This window comes from Sciurus carolinensis, chromosome 1 (genome assembly GCF_902686445.1).
Source record: "Sciurus carolinensis chromosome 1, mSciCar1.2, whole genome shotgun sequence".
NCBI classification, from domain to species: domain Eukaryota; kingdom Metazoa; phylum Chordata; class Mammalia; order Rodentia; family Sciuridae; genus Sciurus; species Sciurus carolinensis.
Genome location: NC_062213.1, coordinates 189,398,946 through 189,419,495, shown reverse-complemented (window position 1 = coordinate 189,419,495; position 20,550 = coordinate 189,398,946). Strand labels below are relative to the sequence as shown.

The following is a 20,550-nucleotide window of genomic DNA, read 5'->3' as shown; positions in this document are numbered from 1 at the left end:
TTTTCCTCCCAGCTATGCACTTAGGAAATATACATTTGTAGATAGTTTTCATAGTAATAAGACAGAAGTCTAAGGATTTGATGCAGAAAGAGTATTGCAGGTACTTAAGGTTTAAATAGTAGTCTAAGCAGAATATAAATAGAAAGCTAAATCTGCTATCCCCAGAATCATCTAATGTATTCAAAAACCAAATAGAAGTTATTTTTGGATTAGCTTGGCTCATTAAGAATATGAAATAGATCTACAAACACACTCTCTCCAGTGAAATATAACTCCTTGATTCCCTTTCTCCTGTTGTGCTGTGTACCCTTTTTCTTTCTACTCTTGCCTTATTTAATCTGTCTTAGTCCTATCACCCATCTTTTCACTACTGTCCTGTGCATAAACCATATATTCTGTTTTTAGTTTTTTTCCCCCATACCTATGTATTATTATAAATGATCTTCTAGTTACCAACTTGCCAAATCCAGTGGCCTTTTTTGAGTTTTTATTCACTTATCTTCTCTGACTTCTTTGGTTCTTTAGCGTGTTTTTTTGTTTGTTCGTTTAACCACTGAAACTCTTTTTTTTCATGATTCTCTTTCATTCTCTTCCCCAAATCTGGCGATACCCAGGTTTCCTTCCTTGATAATATATCCTCCTAGAAGTAGGCGTGCCCAAGGCTTTGTCATTGATGCTCTAATTTTTCACTCTATTTTCTCCCTCAGGGCTCTTATCTACGTTTATGACTTCCCTGTTACCTTTAGGATCATGACCCCCAAATCTCTTTTAACTCTAGCCTTTGAGCCTTCCAGTACTTGACCCATAGTGCCAATTCTGTCCTCACATCTCCTACTTGCAAAAAATATTTTATATGGTATCTTACATGGGATTCCTCATTCAAATCCCTCAAATAGGGCTGGGGTCGTGGCTCAGTGGTAGAGCACTTGCCTGGCATGTGTGAGGCACTGGGTTCAGTTCTCAGCACCGCATATAAATAAGTGAATAAAATAAAGGTTCATCAACAACTAAAAATATATATATATTTAAAAAAAATCCCTCAAGTAAGTTGACTAATGATACTGGTTATCATAAAAAGTTTGTGCTTTTAACCTAATATTCACACTCATACAAATTTGTCCTAAGGTAAGAAATTCTTAGGAAAAATAAGTATATGTACTCAGGAGCTAAATATAAATATTAGGTGTTACAGTGGGGCTCACTTGAGCTTTATTTTTTATTTTTTATTTTTTTTTGCAGTGCTGGGGATTGAACCCAGGGCCTTGTGCTTGCAAGGCAGGCACTCTACCAACTGAGCTATATCCCCAGCCCTTGTGAGCTTTATTTTTAATGGTTAAAAACTGGGAACAGGGCTGGGGCTATAGCGTGGTGGTAGAGTGCTTGCTTCGCACATGAAAGGCACTGGGTTCAATCCTCAGTACCACATAAAGATAAAAAAAAGATATTGTGTCCATCTACAACTAAAAAAATATTTAAAAATAATTGGGAACAATCTAGAAGGAATATTTACATAAAATTTACTAGATAAGCTTGATGGGATATATAACAAAGATCATCATTTTTTTTTCAAGGATTATAATTATGAAGATTATGGAACCATGGAAAATGTTTATGATATATTGAAAAGACTACATTTTGGGGCTAGAGGTGTAGCTCAGTAGTAGAGTACTTGCTGGGCATATGCAAAGACCCCTGGATCCTATCCTAGCATTAAAACAAAAACAAAAACAAAAAAAAAGAAGAAAAAGAAAAGAAAGTAGTATTTTTGGATGACAATGTTAGGGAGTGATTTCCCCATTATTGCTATAATATTATTTATGTAATAAAAATCACAGAAAGGGGAAAAAATTTCTCACCTAAATTTGCTTTTGGTGTTACCATCATTCTTCCAGGTTTGAAGTTTGAGTCATTCTTTATCTCTCACTCAGTCAATATGTTTCTTAAATTCATTTCTTTGTGATCCAGTTACTGATACTGTGTCCTCCTAAATTTAAACTATTACAGTAATTTGTTCTTCTTTTTGAGTTTCTGGAGTTCAAACCCAGGCCCTAGTGCATGCTAGACAGGTGCTCTGCCACAGAGCTATGTCCTCTGCCCTGTAGCAGAATTTTTTTGTTTCTACTCCTTTCTTCTTTCCATTCCACTTGGCATGTCATCACAGACTGATTTTTGTAAGTTACTCCTTTGTCCCTGTCATATTCCCATATGAAAAATCTTCATTGCTCTTTGTTCTTTAGGAGTTAAGACCCAGATTTATTAACTTGACATTTAAAATCCCCTACAGTTAGCCCTTTCCCTGCCTTTTCATTTTTGTCTTCTCTAACGAATAAACCTTGGTTCCAGCTGGACCATCTCCTTATAGACCCAGTTTTCTCCCACCAGCCTCTGCTCACACTATTGTCTTGGTTGGATTTGCTCTATCCCGTCCTTCTGCTTATTCTGCTCACTCTTTCTTCAGTCTCCACGTCCTCTTGAGGCCTTTCTTGACCATTTAAGTTCTTACTGATTAGCTCGCCTCTGAACTTCTATTGTACTAGTTGGATATAGCTGTTATTTATTACTTTGTCACTTGTGTGTCTATATTCTTTATCTCTAAATAGATGATGAGCTATTTGAAGTTATTTCTGTGTGCTTAGTATACAGCAAGTGCTCTCAGCATGTATTTTTTGAGATGTAGAAGTAGCAAGCCTAATAAAGATAGCCTGTAGATAAAGTAGTTATCAAGTTCTTAAAGATTTTAAACCTTTTAAAATAAAAGCCTATAAATAAAAATGATTATGGTTTGCTGGGAAACTGTGAACTCAGTATACACAAATATAGTTTCAACATTTTTATAAAAATCAATCTTTGGGTCCAGTCTGAGTCCAAAGATAGTATTCTTCTCTTAGATTCTCCAGGGAACAGAAATTCTGAATTGCATTTTCTTCTGATATTACAAGATAAATGATATCCAGTTCCCAGGTTTGTCAGAATGAAAGAAAGAAATTTCTGATTTGGTCTGAATAGTATTAACTGGGAATTTGAGCTAGCAAGGAGTGAATTAATTAATTTAAAGAAGATTCTATTTTGTAATAATTTTTCTTGTTGGAAATCTGCAAGAAGTATAATTTTACTTTTAATAGGAATTAAAGCCAAATGATTCTGGGTTAATATAAAATCTCAAATTCTTTCTTTAATTTCCTTAGCGCCAGCAGAAACTTCAGAAAGAACGCCTCATGAATGACTTCTCTGCAGCCTTAAATAATTTCCAGGCTGTGCAGAGAAGGGTATCTGAAAAGGAAAAGGAGAGTATTGCCAGAGCAAGAGCTGGATCTCGTCTTTCTGTAAGTTGATTCTTAAAAGCAAATTTTTGGGCTGGGGTGTGGTAGAGCACTTGCCAGGTATGTGTGAGGCACTGGGTTTGATTCTCAGCACAACATATAAATAAATTAGTTAAATAAATGTCCATCGACAACTAGAAAATAAAAAGACTTGTTTAACAAAAAAAAAATGTAAATTTTCAATTTCAGGATGTTCTTTCCTAAAGTTTTTTTTTGTTTTTTCCCCTTCCTTTCTCCTTGACTATCAGCCTTTGTTTTAAACATATACATCAGCTATTACAAAATGACAGATTGGCTGAGTGCATTGGCACACATCTGTAATTCCAGCAGCTCAGAAGGCTGAGGCTGGAGGATTACAAGTTCAAAGCCAGCCTTAGAATCTGAGCGAGGCTATCTCAAATAAAATAAAATAAATAAATATAAAAGGGCTGGGGATGTGGCTCAGTGGTTAAGCACCCCTGAGTTTAATCCCTAGCACCCAACTCTCCCCCAAAAAGTCAGATTGGTATAACCTGTGTAAAAAAATGTGTCTGCATAGGGTCAAAGACTAAAATGAAATGTGCATACTGGTTTAAAAAAAGAGGTAGAATTATGTGTAATTTTCATTTTGTTATATTAATCATTGTTAAAAACAAAGGATTGAGTCTATTTTCTAGACTATAGCAGGCTAGATTGTTTGGACTAGCTCTGTCTTTTTGAAAAGAATTATCAAACACTGGGATTTAAAAACTCAACTTCTCAAAAGTAGCAAATAGCCATTAAAATAAATATTAAGGTCAAAATCTGAGAGAGGTAAGCAGAGAGCACTGATAATGCTTTTTGCACTGAGTACATTTACTGAGGGCACACTTGAACTTCAGTTTTGATGTCCTCAGGTCATAAAGAGGACAAAAGTCAAAGCCCAGGGTCCATGCATGGTAGAGAATATAAAAGGTGTTTCCAAAATTAAACTGAATCCTTAAAGACTGTATTCTTAGGGTATAGGTAAGCCAAAAGTAAGCCTTCCTTCAAAAAGATTGCATTAGCACTGATTTAAGCAGGTGGTAGAAACAGGCAAGAGGGAGGGAAGATCTAGACATTAAGTTCTGCTACAAAGTAATCTTCTGGCAGATTTACTGTCCAAATACTGGATGTTCCAAAGCTTCAAGCTACAAATGGTCCTGGACTGGTGAAACACCTGTGTACCAGGCAGAAGCAAATCCAGATCCACTCTGTGGAGACACCTTTATCCTGGTCTAGAAAGAATATCCTCAAACACATTGAATCGCAGTGAGTAGCACTTGGTTAAAAATAACCAAGCACACAAAGAAACAAGTTATCCTGAACAAGAACCTCTAGAAACAACAGTAAAATAAAATTATACCTGTAAAGACTATATTGGAATTATAAGACAACTATACTTATTGTGTTTAAAGAAATAAAAGAAAAATTTGAAAACATCTACAGGAATCAGAAAACTACAAAAAGTTTTGGAAAAGTAACAAAATAATTTCTAAAATTGGAAAACAATAAAGAAATGAGAAACTTAATAGGTGGGTGGTTTGACTAGAAAATTGGTTAGATTTTTTTTTTCCAGCATGTAGCACAGGGGGTTAAGAGGCTCAATATGGAAGAAAGATTATGAGACATGGCCAGGTATGGTGGCGTATCCTTGTAATCCCAATGACTCAGGAGGCTGAGGCAGAAGGATTGCAAGTTCAAAACCAGCCTCAGCATTTAGTAAGACCCTAAGCAACTTAGTGAGACTCTGTCTCAAAATTAAACATAAAAGGAAAGGGTTAGGGATGTGGCTCAGTGGTTAAGCTCCCCTGGTTTTAATAGAGTTACAGAATGAGAATAGAGCAAATATAGAACAGAGGTGACATTTGAAGAGATAATGTCTGATAATGTTCTAGAATTCATGAAAGACCCTAATCTATGGTTTCTAGAAGCCTAATAAATCACAAGCAAGCAGGATAAATTTAAAAAAACTCTTTTTTTGTTTTTTTGTGGTGCTGGGGATTAAACCCAGGGCCCTGTGCATGCAAGGCAAGCACTCTACAAACAGGGCTATGTCCCCAGCCCAAAAAACTTATCAGATCACCAAAGATAGAAAATTGCCAAAATCACTGTGAAAACGGAATACCTTAAAGATGAAATAGTTGGAATACCTTAAAGATGAAAAGTTGGAATCAACAGTTAACTTGTTACTGTTAACAATGTTACTATTAACAACGTTAACCAGTAGAATGTGTATGTGTGTGTGGCGCCGCGGGTGTGTACCAGGCATTGAAGCCAGGGCTCTTAAACACTGAGCTGCATTCCCAGTCCTTTTTTATATTTTATTTAGAGACAGGATCTCACCGAGTTGCTTAGGGCCTTGTTAAATTGAACTTGAGATTCTCCTGCCTCAGCCTCCCAAACTGCTGGGATTACAGACTTCCGTCATCACACCCTGCTAGAATGTTATCTTTTTTGGAGGAAGTTGGGGGAGTACCAGGGATTGAATTTAGGGGCACTGAACCACTGAGCCACATCCCCAGCCCTTTATTGTATTTTATTTAGAGACAGGGTCTCACTGAGTTATTTAGCACCTTGCTGTTGCTGAGGCTGGCTTTGAACTTGTAGTCCTCCTGCCTCAGCCTACGGAGCTGCTGGGATTACAGGCATGAGCCACCACACTCAGAATGCTATCTTGGATGTTAATGAGGGACAGTAACTTCCTACATAGCATTCTAAACCCAGGAAAAATAAATACCCACAGTGAGGTCTAATTAAAGACATTTTCAGTTCCTGCAGGCCTGGTGGTGAAAGCCACTTGAGAGGCTGAGACAGGAAGGTTGCAAGTTTGAGGCCAGCCTCAGCAATTTAGCAAGACCTTGTCTCAAAACAAAAAAGAGCTGGGGATGTAGCTCGTGGTTGAGTGACCATTGGTTCGTTTTCTAGTACCAAAAAACAAAAAAAAGTTTCTTATAAGCCCAGCACACTTAACTCAAGGAAATTCTAAAGGCAGTGATCCTCAAAGAAAAGTCTGAAGAGCAGAAAGGAGTGAAGAGCAGAGAAAGTAGTAAATATGTGAAAAGATAAGCCACAAACTGCAAGAAAGTGTCACTATATGTGTAACTGACAAAGGACTAGAATTTGAATGTGTTGTACAAAGAATTCCCCATGGGTCAATATGAAAAAAGTACAACCAATAGAACATTTCTTAAATTTTTTTTGGTACTGGAGATTGCTCCCAGGGATCTTCTACCACTGAGCTATATCCCCATCCATTTTTATTTTTTATTTTGAGACAGGCACCAAGTTGCCCAGGCTGGCCTTAAACTTGCTATCCTCCTGCCTCTACCTCCCAAATTGATGAGATTATAGGCTTGCACCACCAGGCCTGACAGTTCTCGAACTTTTGATCTCAGGACCCCATACACTTTTCTTTTTTGATACTGAACCCAGGGACTTTGTAACCACTGAGTTACATGTGTATGTTTATAAAAGTTTTATAAACTTTTAAATATATTATTAAATCATATCGAAGCTGGGCATGGTGACACATGCCTGTAATCCCAGAGACTCAGGTGACTGAGGCAGGAGAATCACAAGTTTGAGGCCAGCCTCAGCACATGAACGAGAACCTGTCTCAGAATTAAAAAAAAAAAGGGCTGGGGATGTAACTTGGTGGTAAAAGCACCCCTGGATTCAATCCCCAGTACTCCACCTCAAAAAAAATGGAATAAATAAAAATGGCGTTCCCTAAAAATGTGACTAATTCAGCATACCACTGAACTATACAAATGCTTTTCTTAGAGACAAACATATTTCGTTTTGTAACAGAATAATGTTTTATATATATTTCCCATTTCACCCTACAGAGTATTAAAAAGATGTATATCAAGGGGTAGATATTTAATGAATAATTTGTATGACTTCATCAAAGACAAACTGGCTTTTTTTTTTTTTTTTTTACCTGCAAGTGCCTGGTGATGAAGAAGACAGTATAGTTTGGTGCCACAGCCATTTTGTCCTCTGTTGCTTTTGCTTCACAAGTGTAAATGTCAACACACTGAAAAAGGCAAATAAACATATTGGTTTTATTTTGAATAATGGTCCAACAAATGAAGGGGTATTCAACTTCTTTAGTTGTCATGGATTTTCAGATTAAAACAACAATGCAATACTATTTCATGTCTACCAGAAGGGCAGACATTTTAAATTCTGTGAATACTGGGGGTGTCTGTTGTGGATATGATTAGCAGGAACTCTCCTATCTGGCCCAGGAGCAAGTATTTTGGAAGACATTTCAGCAGCTTCTTCAGAACACATACATACCTTATGCTCAGCAATTCTACCATAGAGAAACCTGCATACGTGTATACCAGGATGTATGTACAAGAATGTTCAGAGCAGCATTATGTGTAGTAGTCAGAAACCAGAAACATCAAGGCGGGGGTGAAGCACAGTGGCAGAGCACTAACCTAGTGTGCATGATGCCCTGGGTTCAATCCCCAGCACCACAAAAAGAATTAAAAACATCCAGATGTCCTTCAGCAGTAGAGGATACAGCTAAAATGTTTTCCAAAGTGGTGGTGGTGGTGGTGGTGGTGGTGGTGGTGGTGGTGGTGGTGATGGTGACGAAGAAGAGGAGGAGGAAGAAGAAGAGGAATAATAATAATAATAACAACAATAACAATAACAATAATAATAATAATAATAATCCCTCTCTCCTACCTGTGTTCTTTTGGTCCTCGTTAGTATGGTTTCTGTTCTGGGCCCCAACTGAAATGCTGATTTGCTTTTAGCCACTTCACACTAGTTTCTTAGTTGAGACAGATTGCCAGAGTTCTCTTGTCATCTTAAAGATTCTGTTGAAGTCAGGGATGTTAATTCTTTATACTATAACTAAGCATACCCTTGTTTTATGTGTCTGTGACATATTTGTTTCTGGATAACAGCAATAATAATGCCATCTGCTTTCTAGGCAGAAGAGAGGCAAAGAGAGGAGCAGCTTGTTTCATTTGACAGGTAAAGAATTATTTATCCATCCTGTTGGATAGTTGATGGGTGTCCCTATCTCTGTCTGTTAAATATTTTGTGGTACTGGGGATTGAACCCAAGGTGGTCTACTACTGAGTTACATCCCCAGCCCTTGTTATTTTTGATTTTGAAACAGGGTTAAGTTTATGATGCCTCCCAATTTGCAATCCTCCTGTTTTAGCTTCCTGAGTAGCTGGGATTACAGCCACCGTGCCTGTCTATGTTTACTTTTAATTTAAAAAATGATTGAGAAGCCAAGTGTGGTAGCACATACCTACAATCCCAGCAACTCAGGAAGCTGATGCAGGAAGATTTTTTTTTTTTTTTTTTTTGCAGTACTGGGGATCGAACTCAGGGCCTTGGGCTTGCGAGGCAAGCACTCTACCAGCTGAGCTATCTCCCCAGCCCGGAAGATTTTAAGTTTGAGGACAGCCTCAACAACTTAGCAAGATCCTGTCTTAGACTTTTAAAAGGGGCGAGGGTGGGTTGGGAATCTGAGGTTTGTAGCTCAGTGGTAGAATGCCTCTGGGTTAAATCCTCATTACCACCAAACAAAAATAAAATAAAACAAAATCAATGAGAAAAAAGTACAAAGTAAAGGGGAGCCAAGGGCTATTCTAAGGTCTTTGAATTACAGGAGGAGTAATTTAAGGTGAACAAAAAATTCCAGGAAACTCTGATGTCCTGTGTGGGGGATAAAACTTCACTCATAGGAATAAGTATGGAATAAATATGAACCCACAAATCTACAAATTAGGAGGTCTCAGTCATCTTATCTCTAATTCAGATTTAAGTTTGTCAGTGTTCTCAGGTCTCTGTTTACTCACCTCTAAAATAAAGGCAACTCATCCTTCTAGGAACATGAAGAGGAAAAGCAGATAGTTTGTATCTGAAAGATGACTCTTAACTTCTCTAAGCTAATCTCAGATATGTATTCATGGTATTAGTTAGGAACTTAAAATTTTTTATCATGTCTCCATTTCCCCCACTACACTAGGAGCATCTTAAAGGCCTGGGGACTCTTGACTCACTCAGTTTTGTATCTCCAAGACATGGAGAACATTCTTTAAATACTGTGGGGACAAAGTATGATCCATACATACTGTTGAAAAATGCATATCACTGCATTTTCAAAGTATCTTGTATCTAGTATAATAATTTCTTCTAAATACAGAATTTTTATAACATTTCACTAGCTTTTACTTTGGTTTTCTGTTAAGAGGTATATAACCCAAAGCATAACCTTGGGGAAATTCCTGAAATCCAGGAGATGTGATTCTGTTAAATGAATTGGTGAAGCACTGGTGGGTTACTTGGCTTGCTCTCCTCTACCCATTTAGTAGTATCCATGGTACCAATACAGCTTGTGTTTGAGAATGCCCTGGGAAAGGATGAGTCAGAGTAATTCATTGAATTCAGATCTTAGGCTATTTCCTTGTCTAGAAAGTCTTAGCAAGATTACATTTCCCCTAAATGCAAGAAACAAGGAATCCCATCCCCCATAACTTTGCTTCATCTCAGTTTTGCCCAGAGTCTGCAACTGTGTTTTCTTGGTATTACCAACTCTTTTCCTCTGGATATGAAACTTGTGGCCCTCAGGAACTTTGTAGTGATAGCAGAGGAGTTGGTGCCCCAGTAATGTCTTTACATAGGTTCAGCTGGCAACAGAGGTGTTGTAGATATGTCTCATCATACCTAAGGAAGGAGGACTCATTTAGAGTGCTTATCTCCCTGCAGCCATGAGGAGTGGAACCAGATGCAGAGCCAGGAGGACGAAGCAGCCATCACTGAGCAAGATCTGGAACTCATAAAAGAGAGGGAAACGGCTATTCGGCAGCTGGAGGTGAGAGCTAGGTCATATTTTTTGTTTGACTCTGTTTCTGCAGGTTTCTGAGCTTTTTAGCCTGAATTTTCTGAGTTATTATGAAAAAGCATAAAATGAATCATTGTGTTTGCACATTATCTGTCTCATTTTGGTCATGGTGATTTTAACTATTGCTGCTAAGTTGCTGTTATGGTATTGACCTTGGCATCTAGGAGTCCTCAAATCCTTTTCTCAAACACCATATCTTACATGGTCTCCTTGAGAAATGCATGGAGAACAGAGCAAGACAAACAAATATTTTATTTTTTATTAGGACTTTGTTCCCAAATCTCAATAGCCACCTTTAGATTGGGCATGATTCTATGGAGAACCCCTTTGCTTAATCTGATTAGCACAGTATACAGGCAGACCAAAAGTCTTGCTCCATTTTTGTGCATTATAGAGTCTAATTCCAAGTTGCAGATCTTATCATTTCAGCAGATCAGAGAAATGGAAACAGTTTTTGAGGTAGGGGTTTTGGGGAGTGGGGGTTGTCTGTAGTCCTTTCTTAAATAACTGAGCTCCAGTTTGAACTTTACATAGTATCCAGTAAAATATTCTTAAATAAGGTGGTTTTCTCCTCCATGGAGGTAGATGACTGCCATCCCTGGGGTGGAGAGGAGAGTGGAGAAACTTGGAGCTCCTCCTTGACCTTCATCTATAGCACTGGCTTTGAACCAGTTTATGCACATTAGAATCACTTGGAAAAGTTTTTTTTTTTAATGCCCGAGTTCTCCCCTGTACCACCAATGATTATGTGAAGTTCCTTTTTTAGGTTAAAAATGGGCAAATATCCACAATTTTATATGACTCAGCCTAATAAATTATAAGTACTAGTGGTGAGGCCCTGGGCGTGGATATTTTATAATCACTAGGAGCATCTTAAAGGCATGGGGACTCTTGACTTACTCAGTTTTGTATCTTCAAGACACGGAGGACATTCTTTTGAATGATTATGATTCTCGTGATTATAATGTGTAGCCAGAATTGAGACCCACTGTTGTAGGGGCCATCAGCATCTGTTTTATTTATTTATTTATTTATTTTCAGGTGGCATGGGGTGGGTACTGGGGATTGAACCCAGAGGTGCTTTACCATTTAGCTACATCCCCAGCTCCCCACCTCCCCTTTATTTGAGACAGAGTCTCACTAAGTTGCTTAGGGCCTTGCTAAGTTGCTATGGCTGGTCTCAATCTTGAGATCCTCCTGTCTCAGCCTGTCAAGTCACTGGGATTTCAGGTGTGTGCCACCGTGCCTGACACATGTCTCTTTTTAGATGAGACAGTATATCCTTAAGTTATACCTATTTTATTGTCCTCAAATGTCACATCTCTTTTGTAATTATGTCAAGATAAATCCTAACATTACATGTAAGTAAAAATAACTAATGAAAAACAATTATACAAACAAAAATACGTTATATCTTTCCTTACTCTTTATCATCTGCTAATCATTGACCCGATTATCTAACATTAGAAATGTTAACAGGGAGCAGAGGGAGACATATGGAGTTAAGGAAAGGAACATAATATAATGAATGTCAGGAATGGCCTTACTTCACATTCAACACAGTCCAGTAGGGCTCAATTTTCATATCCATTCATTTCCTATCTTATCACACAAACCTCATGTTATAGCCAAATGGGACTCTTTGCTTCTGAGATCAGACGAGATCAGGCATGTTCAGTCTGTGACTATTTGCTCTTTATCTCACTTCCTTTCTGTTTATATGACCTTTCCTTTGCTTTAAGGCACAGCTCAAGGCCTCTCTGTACTGCAGTCTTCCTCTTTTGCACTCTTTCTGTACCATTCATTAGTCAGTTCTTCTATTACCACCCTTTCTTATTTATCTTATTATGTACTTATTTCCCTAGTGTCACTAGGGCACTGCCCAAGTGGCAGTAGAATCCAACAGAATCAGTCCTGGGGGAAAAGAGGCTTCCTTCTTGTGAGTATCTACTCTTCCTTGCATTTACCAGGTAGCAAGATCCCATATAAATCATTTAAATTCTCTAGTCCAAAGTCAGAGTAGTCATTGTCATATGTTGGTACTCACAGGCTTTTGCCAAAAGGCCCCATTTAGGCTCCATGTAGAGCTATCATACCAAGAATTTATCTATCCCAGTACTCTAGCTTATATTCTATACCATTTTGTCTTGGGTGATCTTACTGGTTCTCATACAGCACATTCAACTAATATTGCTTGACAGATGGGTTTACTTGCCTTCCATTTTATGCTATTAGGTAAGTAGTGATAAATTATTTTCTGTTATGGAGAAAGCATGTTTTGTCCAGTTTTAAAAACATGTTTGGGAAGCCATATGATACACGTTTGGAAAGCGACAGTGATACACACCTGTAATCCCAGCAACTTGGAAGGCTGAGGCAGGAGGATCACAAATTTAAGGCCAGCATTAGCAGTGTAACAAGATTTTCTTTCAAAGTTAAAAAGGACTGGGCATGTAGCTCAGTAATAAAGTGTCCTGGGTTCGATCTCCAGTACCAAAAAACCACATGTGAACTGGGAATATAGATCAGTGGTGGAGCACTTGCCTAGCATGCATGAGGCACTAGGTTCAATCTATTGCGAATAAAACAAAACAAAATAATCAACAAAAAAGCCAAAACTTTAGGTAATTACATGAAAGGAATTGTCTAACATATTGCTTAATGTTAATTGTTTTTTGTCTTCCTTAGGCTGACATTTTGGATGTCAATCAGATATTTAAAGATTTGGCCATGATGATCCATGACCAAGGTGATCTGATTGGTATGTATTATTGATACCTTTAATATCAAGGTGAGTCGATAGTATTTGTGTGCCAAGAAGTCAATAAGACGTGTCAGATATAGAATTAAAGTTTGGGACTATCATTTTTAAATTACTAAATTCATTTTCTTAGCAATATTCGTGTATTATCAAATGTGGAAGTTAAAGTGAGGCCTCCGTGAATACTTGGCCCTATTCACTGGCCATAGCACTTGGGAAGTCTTTGCTTAGACAAATAACTGTCAGCTTCCAAGCTTTTCTCTCCAAATATTTGCATAATTATGGGGTGAGTGACTTTTTAAAAGCTTTTTATGTGAAAATAATCTTAAGTTTATAAAAAGTTTTTAAAAATACAAGGAACTCCTTTATACCCTTTACCCAAATTTACGTCTTGTTATCATTCTGCCCCATTTGCTTTGTTTGTACTCTTACTGTGTGTTTGTACTCTTACTTATGTGTCTGTGTGTATATATCCAAAAAGGATGTTGTCATTTCACTCGGGAATTGCCATCCACAAACCAAGCAGCTCTTTGTTGGTCAGTGGAAAACTGTGCTACACACACACACACACACACACACACACACACAGTATGCATTTTTTTCTGAATCATTTATAGATGAGTCACATACTTCTTAAATCCTTATCCCTAATATTTCAGTATTTATTTCCAAAGAATAGGATTATTTTCTTATTGAGGTAGTAATTTTTGATTTCATGACTGTCGATAGTGAATCCAGGACCCATAACATCAGAAGTCTGTTCATTTTGCAATCTTGAAACATCCAAGTGTGCTAAAACATCCCCTGTCCTTTTTGCAGATAGCATAGAAGCCAATGTGGAAAGCTCAGAGGTGCATGTCGAAAGAGCCACTGATCAGTTACAGCGAGCTGCTTACTATCAGGTAAAAGCAGATATGAAAGAAAGTCATTTGGTACTGTAGACTTTATGGGCCATCATGGTACATTGACACATTAAACAACTGCAGCCTCTTCTTTGGACTCTTAGCTGCAAAGCTAACCCCATAAGCTAGCCATGATAACTGAACCTAGTGTAAGTCTACTCTTATATCCTACACAGCTGAAATGTGTTTGAATAAGGATAGTAAGAGGTACAGGTAAAGTGGGACTTCATAGATACTGTATGCTGACTGTTGCCATAGAGGATGGACACAGAATCAACTATGATAGCTATTTATATGTGAATAAATAAGGCTTAAATTATTATGAAGCTATGCCTATAGAGTGAAATTCTTCCCCTTATTAGTTGAGACTCTGATTTTATGACTTGTTTTTGGTCTTTATTTCAATGTACAGATATTGTGAATAAGTTCTACTTATTTCCCTTCATTTTGAGTTGCATGGCTTTTTATAAATAAATAGCATTTCAGTCACTTTTCAGGTTCCTAGGGGATATTTTTCCTGGGAATATTCTTAAGGGAATTTGTATTTAATAATAGTATTTCCTTTAAAAACTTGGTGATGACTTTAGTATCCAACAATAAAAGCATAATTAAATTATATATATCCACTTGATGTTGTGTGATATGTAAATTGAGATGTTTATGAAGAATTTATAACAAAAATGTTGATGTTAAATATTAAGTGAGGAAAATATCAAAGGTACGATCCCAATTATGTTAGACAATTGTATAGATAGGTAAGAGGTCAGAATACAGTCAATAGTTTTATTAGTGGGTGATTTTCTCTTCTTGCTTTTTTTTTTTTTTTATACAATGAACATAAAACTTTGTAATAGGTTTAAAACTTACTAAAACACATACGTACAAGTAACTCACTGCAAATAATGCCTAACAGCATAGGTACATCTCCCTTGCAAAACTGTGTTTGTGAACAATTAAAATCTATATTACTGCCTACTGCTGCTGACTCTAGAGATTTTGGGGAAGGTCTCTTCATATTTGTGCATGGGTAGAGTTAATTTTGAAATACAAGGAGGTAGATTTATGAAGCACCCTTGGAGTCTTAGATATAGAAAATGTTACTTGTTTCATGAGTGTCTTCTTTACATATTTCTTTCCTCAGAAAAAGTCTCGCAAGAAGATGTGTATCCTGGTACTTGTCCTGTCAGTGGTTATTGCAGTCTTGGCATTTTTTATCTGGCTATTTTCTAAATGAAGTGTGACTGCCCCAGAGCCTTCTCCTGCTGAGTTGTTTTCAAGGGCAAGTGCTTGTTGGAGTCTTGCCAGAACAAACTGATCACAAGAAGAGAGCATACACCAGAATGTCCTGTAATAATTTAGTTAGAAACTAACTACTAACTAGTCCTTGGAATTAGTGACCTATGGAGACAGTATTTATCAATTTATGTATACAATTTATTGATTTCTCAGATTAGGAATTAACTTATATGAATTTTGCTTTCTCTTGTATTCTGATTGCCCTTCGTTCCAGGTGTTTACTGAAAATTCCATTCTACATATTCTTTTTGACAGGTGACACTACAGTCTCATAATATTGTCTTTTTATGTGTATATAATTATCTTTTTACTAGCAACTGAGATGAATTACTTTCTGGCACCCAGTGTACTGGAGTCTGTCAGAAACTGTATAATATGCCAGCAATTTTTATTGTTTAACATTTTAATTTGAATTTATAAGAAGTCTGTTCTCTATTTTGCAAGATTTGACACTATATTTAACTGGAAAGTAACAAAGTACACCTGTGATTAAATTAAATGAGAAAAAAGATGAGAACTATCCATTTGAACTGACCGGTTGCTGGGTATGTGTTATAATCTGGTTTTGAAGTTTACTTAATCTACTTTATCTGCTAGTGTCATCCACAGCAGTTCATCCTCATATACACTAAGCCATCTTGCTCCCTTTTCAAAGAGGTTAATTTAATCAACATTACTATACTCTATGGGTCCTTCTCCCACTTGTCTGCAAAAAAAGGGAGAATTAGACATAGCATGCTTTTGGAAAGCAAATAGGAATTGTTTGGAATGATTTAATCTTTCTGTTCTTGTTGTTCACTTGTGGCTTTACATTCCTGGTGAATGATGAATTTGCCGTCAGAAGGCTGCCCCTACCCTGTAAGGGTTTCTGGGCATTTGATGGCAGGAAGATTTAAAAGTTGAACTGAAGTTGGGTTTAAAACTTAGTCCTGTGAACCTGGTGATAAAGCAAAGGTTCGTTTTTGTAAATAATACTGGTTTGGTATAGTGATGTTAGACTCATCCTAATTTATGAATAAGAGGTTAATCTCTCCATTCAGAGTTTTAGACAAAAAAGATTCAATAAAAGATTGCTGTCCTGTAGTATAAATGTTGTCCACTTCCCTTTTTCACAGACCTAGAGCAGTTAATTAAAGGGAACATAAATGTGAACAGGGCCAACAATTTTAGTTCATCCTTTAGTGAATTTGAAGATTTGGCTACTTGGCATATATTTTTGTTCATTTCTTTCATTGCCCTTAATGTTACTTAATTTTCTTGTACTAAATTAATGTGAAAAAGCAGGGAAACAAGAGTCCAAATGCATAAGTTTCTTTGCACTTTTGCACCATTCTACCTACTTAATACAAATAAACATTTGCAAATCTTTTGTAGTAAGTTTTTATTAGTTAACATCCTCATGAGGTAGGTATTAAAGAAATGTTTGTTGTGAGAAAAACTGAGACTTGCAAGACTGGAGACCTGGTGAGGGTTGCTTAGGGGGTGGAATGTGTGTTGAAAGAGGACAGAGCTGTTGGGATGGCACAGTGGCACAGTTCTGGTCACTGCCCTTCTGCACCAGATTACAGTTGAATTTGGATATATCATTTTAAAAATTCCAGAAAAGAAAATGTATTGGCTGTGAAAAACTAGTTGCATCTAGGTAAAATAAAGTGACCATAGTTCTATTCTGTAGTACTGTGTAATCCAGTGCTGGTTGTAATGATGGTCACAGTGAGCAAATATGAACTTGGCCTAGAATTTGTGGCAGTTGCCAGAGAGGTCTTGCTAGATGGCGCCTGATAACTATTCACAGAGTCCTCCTCCTCTCTGCCTTGCTTTTCTTTGGAGCCACCATGCTCTAGGACAGTGGTTCTTAACTATGGCTTTAAATTAGAAACTTAAAAAATATATTGATACTTTAGTATTCCCACCCCAAGCTTCTACTTCCATTAGTCTGGACTATGGCTTGGGCATAGGAATTTTTTAAACGTTCCAGGTAATTCTTATGTGTGGTCATTGTGAGAACCATTGGCTTGGAGGTCAAAAAGTAGACTGGATTACAAAATACCTGTAGAATATTAGCTCTGCGGTTAATTTACTGAGGATACTTGGACAAGTCACTTAACCCATAAGCCCCAAATTTCTCAATAGTTCTTTGCAGGGACTGGGGATGTTGCTCAGTGGTAGAGCACTTGCCTACCATGTGCAAGGCCCTGGGTTTGATTCTTAGCACCACATATAAATAAATGAATAAAATAAAGGTCTGTCAACATCTAGAAATTATTTTTTTTAAATAGTTCTTCCCAGCTATAAAATTGTGACTATAAAGATGATGGTTAGTATGAACATACAAATTGTATGTTTGCCTTTCTACTCCTTTTCCTTTCCTCATCTCCTCTTCTACCTTCCTTTATTTTTTTCTTTTTTAGTTATCGATGGACCTTCATTTTATTTATTTGTATTTAGTGCTGAGGACTGAACCCAGTGCCTCACACATGCTAGTCACGTGCTCTCCCACTGAGCCATAACCCCAGCCCTCTACCTTCCTTTATTGAAATGCTCTAGGAGTACTGTGTGCTCACCAGCATTCTCTCTTTAAAGGAATTAAAATTTGTATAGGGTAAAGTAGAAATATTCTGGCCACTTCGTCTGGGAATGCTTTAGAACAAGAACTTGCTAAGTGATAAGACTGATGTTCACAGAGAGGTGTAGAGGTGTGTGTGTGTGTGTGTGTGTGTGTGTGTGTGTGTGTGTGTGATTTCTGTAAGAGTTGGGGATGGGAGTGTTCACTCATTAAAACGCACAATCTAGCTCTCAAGCCAAACTTATACTGTCTTGCACCATCAGATAAAAACATCAAAATGAAACTGCCATTCAGTCTGTGCAAAGCCAAACACTCTGAGCCTGCTCCATTTAGTTTTTCTTTCTATTCAGAGACTCTTCTCAGTCATGGGAATGCTACTTTGCTTTTGATCACTAAGTGATCAGAGCTTCACTCATGTCTCAGTCTAGAATCCTGTTCCATAAGCTAGGAATCACCTGCTTCTTCTCTGCTTTTCCAACATACTGAATGTATCCCTAAGCTTCAAAGGATTTTTCAGTTTTACTTTCCAGTATCACAAAATAAAATTATTTTAGAATCTCCATTTAACCAGGATGTAGTTTGAAAGATTGTGATTCCTAGCCTATGATCTATTTGTGGACCAATTGAGTTGTTCATTTTAATACTTCACTGAAATGAAATTTGATTCACAATATAGCACTTAATGTGTGTGTGTGTGTGTGTGTGTGTGGTATTGAACCCAGGGCCTCCTCCACACAAGGCAACTAGTCTTATCACTGAGCTATGTCCCTAATCCAATGTTTAAAATATAAGTGTGCAATACAGTTTTTACTGTTGGTTTGTTTTTGTAAACAGTTTATAAAAGTTGGTTTATAAACTTGATTAAGGATCAAGTTTATAGTAGCCCATGGAGAAATGAGAAAAATGATGTGGTGACCTTACCCCTACTCCCCAGTTTCTGGGGATCAAATGTGTGTCCTCTCACATGCTAGACAATTCTCTACCACTAAGCTACATCCCTCTCCTCTTTCAACTTTTTTAAAAGGCTATCACAGAGCTGGGGATGTAACTTGAGTGGCAAAGTGATAAAGCTCAGTGGTAAAGCTTAATGTGTGCAAGGCCCCAGTTTCAATACCCAGAACACACACACAGAATATTTTAATATTATTCAAGTGAAATGGTGGTGATGTTAGATGGCCGACTTCTTTTTAAAAATCTCCTAACTGGCAAAATAAAAAAATGACACCCTATATTATATTGTCTGGTCCATGACATCTCTAAAGTTCTGAATTACCCAGGTAAACTAGCCTCATTATTTTACAAGAAAAGGACTGAGGCAGGAATAGCAGGCTAATACAGGAATTGAAAGGCTCAAGAGGGTGCTTGTATGTGAATAGTCCATTTGTAGGATATTTTAACCCTAACAGCAAGCTACTATGCTAAATGTTTTACATTTATTAACTTATACTCATAAAACCATGGAAGGACTCCCTGTTTTTTCTTTCTTTTTTTTTTTTTTTGGTGCTGGGGATTGAACCCAGGGACTTGTGCTTGTGAGGCAAGCACTCTACTGAATGAGCTATATCCCCAGCCTGAGTATCCCTTTTAATGGCTTAGGAAGCTGAGGTACAGTAACTTATCTGCCCATGGTCACACAGCTTACAAGTGACAGAGCCAGGATTTAATGAAACACTTAGACTTTCAAAATACACCTTAAGACACTATATAATGTCTCCATGCATTGCTGATAAATAAATCTTTTGATGTTCTTCTTGCCACCTCTTCCATGAAGCTTTCCCTAAATATCTGTTTTTTTGTTTGGTTTGGCTTTGGTGTTTTGTTTTGTTTTGCTTTGTTTTTGTGGGGTGGGGTACTGGGAATATTGAAGGGGGGGTGTTAACCATTGAGCCATATTCCCAGCCCTTTCTTAAATTCAGAGATAGGGTCTTACTAAGTTGCTGAGACTTGAGGCTGGCTGTGAATTTGCCTCAGCCTCCTGAGTTACCGGGATTATATGCATGTACCACCGCACCTGGCTTTCCCTAAAAATCTGAAGAAATGGCCATTTCTACCCAACTTTTCATGAACATTCTTTCTTCTGTCATCACGTTGTGTACTTTTCATTTACCATCCTACTAAATGAAGCTTCCTGCTTATATTGTCTACACACACAATTTTCAATGTCTATTTGATCATTCATAAAACATATCAAAGATATTTAAAAATTTTTTGACATTGATATGTTCCTAATGTCTTTAGATTCTAGTCCACACTTTGTTGAGACCAAAATCCACAGGCAGCTAGTCCAGCAGTCTCCATTTTAAAAGGTTAAAGGCCTACATTACTGTCATCCACTTTGCTGGTCTGTACTGACATCATTGGCGCCCAAACAAAGAGCATTTTGCTTTATAAGGGCCTGGGTAAATGTAAGGTGCTATTACATCAGAGGCCAGTGTGAATATCAGCTGTGCTGGAAACAGGGAACATGGTCAAGGAGTAAAGAATTACAAGGGTAAGATTATAACTTTTATGGTTCTTGGCTGTATGGATTATACTGGAAGGACCATGTGCAGAAGCTGAGAAACTGAAAGGCAAAGCTGACTTAAGATTTTGTCAGGTCACTGACAGCTAGAAGTGGCTTCAACATCGCCTCATGCTGAAAGGGGCATGAACCTCGAAGGCCCACATAATCACTGTAGATAAAATATGTTATTCTTTGTTACACTCAGAACACTTTTGAGACTATTTCATATTTTTCTAAAAAATCATGTCCTTGTGCTCAAAGGAGGGAACCATAGGATTACTTGTTTTCTTGAAATTAAGTTTAGGAGTAGTAAGACTTT

General features: G+C 37.4%; 1 protein-coding gene across 1 annotated transcript in view; it reads left to right on the top strand.

Moving 5' to 3' along the window:
• Stx12 (syntaxin 12) overlaps positions 1 to 16,528 on the top strand; it is a 33,054-nt gene extending 16,526 nt beyond the window's left edge. Inside the window, exons 4-9 of the mRNA XM_047522136.1 lie at positions 3,186 to 3,323; positions 8,275 to 8,318; positions 10,068 to 10,173; positions 12,892 to 12,964; positions 13,784 to 13,866; positions 15,008 to 16,528. Coding sequence (XP_047378092.1) covers positions 3,186 to 3,323; positions 8,275 to 8,318; positions 10,068 to 10,173; positions 12,892 to 12,964; positions 13,784 to 13,866; positions 15,008 to 15,100 — 537 coding nt within the window. The 3' untranslated portion in view covers positions 15,101 to 16,528. The remainder of the gene's footprint in view (positions 1 to 3,185; positions 3,324 to 8,274; positions 8,319 to 10,067; positions 10,174 to 12,891; positions 12,965 to 13,783; positions 13,867 to 15,007) is intronic.
• The last annotated feature ends 4,022 nt before the right edge of the window (positions 16,529 to 20,550 follow it).